General features: G+C 42.0%; 1 protein-coding gene across 3 annotated transcripts in view; it reads left to right on the forward strand.

Moving 5' to 3' along the window:
- Positions 1–7,057, forward strand: part of aadat (aminoadipate aminotransferase) — an 8,743-nt gene extending 1,686 nt beyond the window's left edge. Inside the window, exons 3-15 of one of the 3 annotated variants that reach the window (XM_035606036.2) lie at positions 633–703; positions 1,925–2,093; positions 2,457–2,589; positions 3,195–3,269; positions 3,368–3,577; positions 4,125–4,190; positions 4,352–4,437; positions 4,959–5,055; positions 5,642–5,703; positions 5,856–5,920; positions 6,259–6,365; positions 6,510–6,611; positions 6,719–7,057. In XM_035606036.2, the coding sequence (XP_035461929.1) occupies positions 637–703; positions 1,925–2,093; positions 2,457–2,589; positions 3,195–3,269; positions 3,368–3,577; positions 4,125–4,190; positions 4,352–4,437; positions 4,959–5,055; positions 5,642–5,703; positions 5,856–5,920; positions 6,259–6,365; positions 6,510–6,611; positions 6,719–6,760 (1,281 nt within the window). In that variant the 5' untranslated portion in view covers positions 633–636 and the 3' untranslated portion in view covers positions 6,761–7,057. Of the gene's footprint in view, positions 1–632; positions 704–1,924; positions 2,146–2,456; positions 2,590–3,194; positions 3,270–3,367; positions 3,578–4,124; positions 4,191–4,351; positions 4,438–4,958; positions 5,056–5,641; positions 5,704–5,855; positions 5,921–6,258; positions 6,366–6,509; positions 6,612–6,718 lie in introns of those variants that run through there. The other 2 variants (XM_047335918.1, XM_047335919.1) reach the window with 2 other exon arrangements.
- The last annotated feature ends 1,500 nt before the right edge of the window (positions 7,058–8,557 follow it).

Here is an 8,557-nt window from a genome sequence, read left to right on the forward strand (position 1 = left end):
ACTGGTTAGGTCACAGAGTTACAGAAATTGAATTTCCTCCCATGTAGTAAAAATGAATGGACATAACACAACATAAAGAGATGCCATATAAAATTAAAAAATAATAATTTTTTAATATATATATATATATATATATATATATATATATATATACTGGCTCTATACTAGAGCTGCAACAGTTAATCATAATTAGTAATCGACTAGTAAAATAATCGCCAACTATTTTTTGATAACTGATTAATTGGTGCAAGTCGTTTTTGTGGGAGGAGAAAAAAGTCCAAAGTTTTCTGATTTCAGCTTCTTACATATGTTCTGGTTTCTCTGCTCCTCAGTGACAGTGAACTAAATATCTTTGGTGTGCCGGCAAAACAAAACATCATCGGGAGGTTTTTGGGGAAACGCGATCGACATTTTTTTGCATTTTTTATTCTTTTCTTTTTTTTACGGAATAAACGATAATGAAAAATAAAGAGCCCGTCTGATATGGATTTTTGGAGGCCGATGTCGATATTAGAGAGTACAAGATTTCCGATACCGATATCGGAAATCGGTATCGACAACAGGTGGATGAGCGCATTGCAAACACACCCAAACCATTTCTCTGTCACTTTATATTCAAATTTTTTTTGCAGAATCATGAATTACGCTCGGTTTCTGACGGCTGTCAGTGCGGCCAGGAAACCCTCTCCCATCAGGATGCTGAGTGAGTTTTTCTGATGGTGCATCGCTCCTGCTTTGATGAAAATGAGTGGGTTCTTTTTTATAAGAGTCCATTGGATTACAAAAATAATGTAATCTAATCTGAATACTTTTGGATTACTTCAAAATCAAACATTGAAAATTTTGCACCTTATGGGGAAAAAAATGTACTGAACCGCAAAAGAATTTGAGTTCCACACAAATATTTCAAACTGTTGAAACATAAAAAAAAAATTCAACGCAAATACAATCAATTAAGCATATTCTTCAGTGTTTACAAAACAAACACAAAAAGCATTATCATTATCTATAAATCATAGAAAAGTCAAATAAGACATTAACAAAACTGGCTACCTGAGAGTGTGTATTGGTGAGTAATGAAATACAGTAATATGTTGTTGTTGTTTTTTGGACAATTGTGGTTTTAAAATTGCTATATTAAAAAAAACAATCAAAATTGACACATTTTTCATATGTAATCTGGTCTGATTATAGTTACATAATTTTGTAATCTGATTACGTAATCTACATGACATGTAATCCGTAACTACCCTCACTGGCGGTCATGTCTTCAGCCTTTATTCATGATTCATGATTTAAAATGATTTTGCTGCTTTTCTTTGTCTCTTGTGTCTCGGTGAACTGAAGATCTGACTTTGTGACCGTTTATACGAAAAAACATGTTTTGATGACATAATAACAGGCTTTTTTCTTCTTCTTACAATTCCATACATTTAACACAGTGATTTATGTACACATATGCAACAGTATTGGCCAAAATAATAAATGTGTTAAGAGCAGATTTTGACTCTCAGTCCGTTCAGATTGTGCGTCAGGGCGGCAGAGTCCCAAAGTAATTTTCAGTCAAATTAGCACAAACTAGCACAGCCTGTTCAGCTGTGAGTGACTTTACAGGGTCCTCTGGGGAACTGGGGTGAAAGATAAAGCTGTGATGAATGAGAATGAAAAGTTGGAAGTGTTTTTTTATTCCCTCATATGAAAACATCACAACCTGGAACGTGTCATCACTGTCACAGCAGCTTCTTGGTGATTGTCTCTGCCGCATCACCTGCACTAAACCTGTCAAACATGAAGATACAGTCTCTGAACTGCTACGACACACAGTTGACACACATCTAAAATAAAATAAAAACCTGAAACAAATTCAAAACAAACAGCTGAAGCCTCCGTCAAGTCATCCCTCAATCTTTCTGTGTTCTCGAAGCGGAGCTGCAGATGCGGTCGCCCCCGACCCTGATCTCTCTGGCCGGAGGATCGCCGAACCCCAACACCTTCCCCTTCGAGTCGGCGTCCATCACGGTGACGAACGGACAGACGGTCACCTTCGACGCGGCGACGATGAAGAGGGCCCTGCAGTACTCCCCCTCGAGTGGGTGAGAGACGGAGACGGGAATCCCACATCCAGACGGACAGAGATGTTAAAATGTATCGATAACTTCAAAATACACAGAGTTTTAATGGAAATGCATCTTATCGACCGCACTTTGGGATTTGAGATAGAAAGAAGTAAATACTGTATAAACTTTACTTCAAGCTACACCAGACTAACGGGTTTCCAGCAGAGTGTGCGGAGGTTATCTTTTTATAACCTCCTCTGTAAACAAGTGAGTCGCTTCGTCAACTGATTTGTTGACTTTGAGTAATCAGTGATTAGAGATTATCTCACACCATATCTACTGTTATCTATGAGTGTCACCTGTTATTACAGTGTGAACTATGTTTCAATCCCTACGTAGGATCCCCGAGCTGCTGACGTGGATGAAGAACCTGCAGAAGGACCTCCACAACCCCCCGACCGCCGCCTACACCCCCGAGAAAGGCCAGATGGACATGTGTGTGACGACGGGGAGCCAGGAGGGGCTCTGCAAGGTACTGACAGCGCTAGCTGCCATTCTGCGCTCTACTCTCATTCATGCTGTTGTTACGGGGCCACGTCACATACAGATGTTGGTGTCAGTCATTTTCTGTTTTGGGGTTCCTGAAAACCCAGGGAACCTTTTACCTCTTTGAAAATGTTGTTATCCTAATTGCCTGTAATTAGGGACCGGGCCACTGCCAAGTCAGCAGGGAATTGTTATTACTATTATTACGCAAACTAATCGCTAATTTTGAGGGCCTGAACGTGCTTGAGAAGAATGTTGATATTTTAGGGGTCGCGGGCTCATTGGCGTGCCAAAATGACTCCATAGAGCCCGTTGCCACATTTCTCCCTGCTTTAACTTTGATGTATATGAACAAAAGATTGGTAGGCACGTGTATCACGTGACGAAGACCTTCAAAAAAGCCCCCCCCCGCCATTACTGACGACCAACAGGAAGTCGTCCATTTTATTTTAGTGAGCCAATTTAGGCGCATTTTGGACATGTTCGCACGTCACACTTTAACAAACTCCTCAGACAGATTTCATTAGAAGTGTGAATGCCCAAGATCTGGCTTGTGTGTGTGTGTGTGTTCACTGTTATTGGGGTTTTCAGGTGTTTGAGATGTTGGTCAACCCTGGAGACAACGTTCTGCTGGATGCGCCCACGTATTCGGGCACACTGGCAGCGGTGAGAACTGTCAATTTCCAAATTTATATGTATATATTTATACCGACAGACTTACAGTAAATTCGAGCTGCTTTAACCTTTTTGATTTGTGCTCCTAGCTTCAGCCGCTCGGTTGCAACCTGATCAACGTTCCCAGCGACCAGCACGGCATCATACCCACCGCCCTGAAGGAGGTCTTGTCTCGGTGGGACCCGTCGGAGGTGCACGAGCCCGGCAGCACCGCTCCCAGACTCCTCTACACCATCCCCAATGGAGGAAACCCCACCGGTGCCTCCATGACGGCTCAGAGGAAGAAAGACGTGTATGAGGTGCGTCTCCTCAGTCAGATTTACAGTGCACCCGGCAAGTATTCACAGCCCTTCACTTTTTTCCACATTTGGAGATGGAAGCCACTCCTCAGTAAGAGGCACATGACAGCCCGCATGGAGTTTGCCACAAGGCGACTGAAGAACTGAAGGAAACAAAATTCTCTGGCCTGATGAAACAAAGATTCAACTCTTTGGCCTGAATGCCAAGCGTCATGTCTGGAGGAAACCAGGCACCGCTCATCACCTGGCCAATACCATCAGGCAGGAACTGGGAGACTAGTCAGGATCGAGGGAAAGATGAATGCAGCACTGTACAGACACATCCTTGATGAAAACCTGCAAATGAATTTAATCCATTTTGGAATTAGGCTGTAACATAACAAGATGTGGGAAAAAGTGAAGCGCTGTGAATACTTTCCCGGACGCACTGTATGAGAAGCCACGGGGGAAAAGCCGACTCCCTCTAATTAGAGCTTGTTGTGAGGCTGATTTCCCTGAAGATTCACGCTGTCGTTTTCTATAAACGTCCTCTGGTCTCTTTTAATAGCTGGCCAGGCAGTACGACATGCTCATCATCGAGGACGACCCGTACTATTTCCTGCAGTTTGACAAGGTACGAGGAAAAACAGAGTTCACCCACCTCCTCTGTTTGTCAAAATGTACTTTTACAAGACATTAAATCTTTAGAACAGTTGAGTTGTCTCCTTTTTATTGTTACTTCATGCTCTGATCTTAGCGATTGGGATTCCTGTTCTGTGTTTCTTTTTATTTTAGCAACCGTGGACTCCCACGTTCCTCTCCATGGACGTCGACGGGAGGATCATCAGGACAGACTCTTTCTCCAAGATCTTGTCTTCGGGGTGAGTATCGTGTGTGTGTGTGTGTGTGTTGCTGATCATTGTGGATGAGAATTAATATTATTATAAGTTGTGTGCAAGGTTTTTAACCATTACTATCACACACACATTACAGCCATACGTCCTTCACATCTTAGTCACGTTAAACTACAGACAACTTTTGCAGACAACTGAACTGTAGGAATTAAGAATCTGCATTTATTAATTTAATCTTATCTTTGTTAGTTGCTGTTCGAATTTAGACCATTTTTCCATGACAGAACATGCAACATTAATACAAACCACAAAGGGCCACATAAGAACGTACAACAATGTGCAAAGTCAGCATATAAAAGCTTTAGAGACACATGCAAGTTGATTTTTGTGTGTTAATGTTTTCTAGGTTGTGGGGTTTAATGTTTTAAGTAATGTCCAGTTTAATATTACACATGATCCTGTGCGGGAGATGTATGTATGTATGTATGTATTACTGCACCAGAACGTTTATGTCTTTGAATCCTTTTTATTTATTTGTTTTGCTCCAGACTGAGGATCGGTTTTGTGACGGGTCCCAAGCCGCTGGTGGAGCGAGTGGTGCTGCACATCCAGGCCTCGACGATGCACACCAGCACCTTCACGCAGGTGAGTACAAACCTTGTCACGTGGTCTGTATCTGTATCTTGGTCTATATCAAGTTGCATGTCCATAAATTAAAGATTAAAATTTTGTACACGCAAAGAAGTAAAGAATTACGTACCATCAATTACGTCACCCCAACTCTGGAACTCCGGTTTCCCACTCGTAATTACGAGTTTCCAAGTCTGCTTATCGAATTTCCCATAATTCCGATACCGCGCGAAGGCAGCATCAAACTCACCAGAGGGAAAAAGTCGAACGTTGTCATTCATGCCACCGCCGAAGCCAAACGAACCGTCGTGTGGTGCATCTGGATTAGCAGCAGCCGGAGAGAAGGTTTTAATAAGTATGAAGAGGGGGGATTCATTAGGAATATGCTGCCTCTAATCTGGACAAGCATGTTGGCAGTAACTCAGAAATGCACACGTGCTCGTACACTTTTTTTCCATTTATTTATGTGACGTCAGATCTGAAACATGGAACGGGCCAAAATAAACAAAGAAGGAAAGAAGGGTGTGCCACACAAATACAAATGTGATATCCACAGGACAATGATTTCACAATACAAAAAACATCTCCTGCATCTTTCCAGCTCATGGTGTCTCAGCTGCTGCACAGCTGGGGCCGGGAGGGCTTCCTCCAGCACATAGACAGGTACGTCCCCTCCAGCGATTACCGCCGCACAGCCACAACTGCTCTGCCTGACTGGTTCGACTGGTCACTTGTGGTGATTTCAGTGCAAGATAAATAACACAGCCAGTCCTGCGGTGATGTATGGAACAGTTTTTTTTCTTTGTCTTACACAGGGTGATTGAGTTTTACAGGAAACAACGTGACGCCATGATCACCTCTGCAGACAGATGGCTCAAAGGTTTGTGGACATTAGCAATGGATTGCGTTTAAAAACCGGATACACCCAAATCTGGGTGCTGGGTGGGAGCTGATGTGGACGGAGCAGATGGCCACCACTGTGACTGAGCCAGACGTTTTGTATAGAGCTGTCAATCAAGCAAATCCACTCCAATAGAGATCTTCTTTTTTCTGGGTTAAAAGGCGTCTTGTGGGGTTTTGAAATAGTAGCTATACTGTTTATACATATGTGAATTTAGTGGCTCTGTTTCTTTCTGACTGCTGAGTCAGAAAACACTCACCCAGGCTTTCCTTTTCCCCCCAATTTGCTTATGTGTGTTTACGTCCGTGTGTCTGTAGATGTAGCAGAGTGGCACGCCCCGTCAGCAGGCATGTTCCTGTGGATCAAACTAAAGGGCATCAGCGACACCCAGAAGCTCATCATGGAGAAGGCGTTGGAGAAAGAGGTCAGAATCCACACAGACACACAAACACCCGAACATACGATCCTGTGATTTGACTCCAGTCCTCCAGGTTTAAAAAAACCACACACGCCCCTGCTCGCCTCTGATGTGCAAATAGCAGGTACCCACAGTGTCTTTGTGCTAAAGGTGCTGCTGGTTCCCGGAGGCGTCTTCATGATCAACAGTAACGAAGCCTGCCCCTACATCAGAGCCGCCTTTTCTCTCTCCTCGCCAGAACAAATGGATGAGGTACACACACACACACACACACACACACACACACACACACACACACACACACACACACAAACACACATTCCATAACTGACGCTAATCTCTCACAATTCTTTCAACAGGGATTCCGGAGACTCTCTTCACTCATCAAAGAATCCTTATGATGACTATGATATTGTTGTAATTTTTCAAGCTTACTGTTACGTTTGAATATATTTTTAATATATATATATATTCGGTCACCTCTGACTACATCTAAACCAGTCAATGGTTTGTTTGGCTGAAATGTCCATTCAACGTGATGGCGACACTCCTGAGAGACGCTTAGGAGCAATGAAGAAAAGAAAAAAAATGAATCATCGCATTGTAAAGTTCATAATTTGCTTCTCTGTCATTGCACTACACAGTGGAGATGTTTTTATCTTTGATGTACAACAAGTAAAAAAAAAGCTTTTGAATTATTCTGTCTGTTGTGTTTTCCTGTTGTCTTTCGACTATAACCGTAAAACAGGATTCCTCTTGACGAAATAGTTCCGACATAAGGTATTTTGCCCGTTGGTAAGACAAAAGCAGTGGTATGGGTCTAGTATATATATATGTATATATATATATATATATATACATATATTCTTTTTTATAAATTTGTTTTTCTTTTCACCAGCTCATCTTCATCGTGTTGTGAAACCTGCGTGGTCAGCGATAACATACCAGTTCCTGAAGATTGGAAACTGTTTTCTTTCCCTTTGTACAGACTCCCTCCCGACTGTGTGTGAACAACAGTGTGTCCCGAGCGTTTGTGGACAAATGAAACATTCATCTGTGAAGGATAAGGGGATAAGCTGCTTAGGAACCAGGCAATTTGCAACACTTCAAACTCCCCTTCGCTGCAGGAGTAGTACTTAAAAACCCTCTGGTGAAGTACCACATTCAAAATGTACATGCTGATCCCTGTATGTTAAATTCGTTGCTCATTAAAATTAGCCGTAAAATCTACTTTAGTATCTGGAAGAGAATAAAAACTACTAAAATAAGAATAATCCCTGTTTTAAAAGGGTTCAGCTGTTTCTCTTCGGCGAGGCGGATTTCCCAAGTCTGTTTTTTGAGAAGAGCAGCTCACAGCAGTTTAGGTCGTCGCACACAGAGATGCAAACTTCAGCTCTGGACTCATGTCCTGAAATCTCTCCCCCGAACGGCTGAAGGAGTTATGCACATTCTCGCGTTTTTTCAGATGTCGTACTGCATTTTTTGTTCTCGTAGGGTAGGATAAATGTACAGAGCCAGCGAAGTCACGAAAGGCAATATTTGTATTGGCGCTCAAAAGATAAAAAAATTATCTTGTGCACACAGGACAAAAAAATATATATCACATTTCAGGACTTGGGTGGGGGTTTGCACACAATGCAGTGTTTGCGCACAATGTATAATTTTAAATTTCTGGCAATGAAATTGCCAATGAGTTTTGTCAATGAGTTTTTTGCTTCGTACCTGTTAGCTCACTGCTTTTGTTTTTGTACTTTCTGTACGGACAACAAAGACGGTCATCGGTCACTTTGACAGTTGGGTAGTTTTACTGACAAAGTTCAAAGATATGTTTACACATAAACTAAAGCACATCCAGACGGACGCATAGCTTAATGGAGCACTATTGACTCGGGTTATTGACTGTCCGGTGGCAGAGTTAATTTGATTCTTTTAACTCTGGCCTCTGAAGGTCGGTCAGTCATCAACTGTGGCTCGCAAATAATCTGCCAGTACCTGGAAAAACTCTGACCTTGTGTCTATATTTAGATGTGCTTTTGGTTCTGTCTGTATTTTTTCTTCCAGGAATCTTTCTTTTATAATCCATATTGTTCCAAAAGAAACCTGATCAATTTTTAGAGCATTATAGGGCTTAAACCATTATTTGATTGAAACGTTTCTGCCTTCATCTGCTGTAGATAAATATAACGTGCTAATGCACC

Source organism: Scophthalmus maximus, chromosome 12 (genome assembly GCF_022379125.1).
Source record: "Scophthalmus maximus strain ysfricsl-2021 chromosome 12, ASM2237912v1, whole genome shotgun sequence".
NCBI lineage: Eukaryota > Metazoa > Chordata > Actinopteri > Pleuronectiformes > Scophthalmidae > Scophthalmus > Scophthalmus maximus.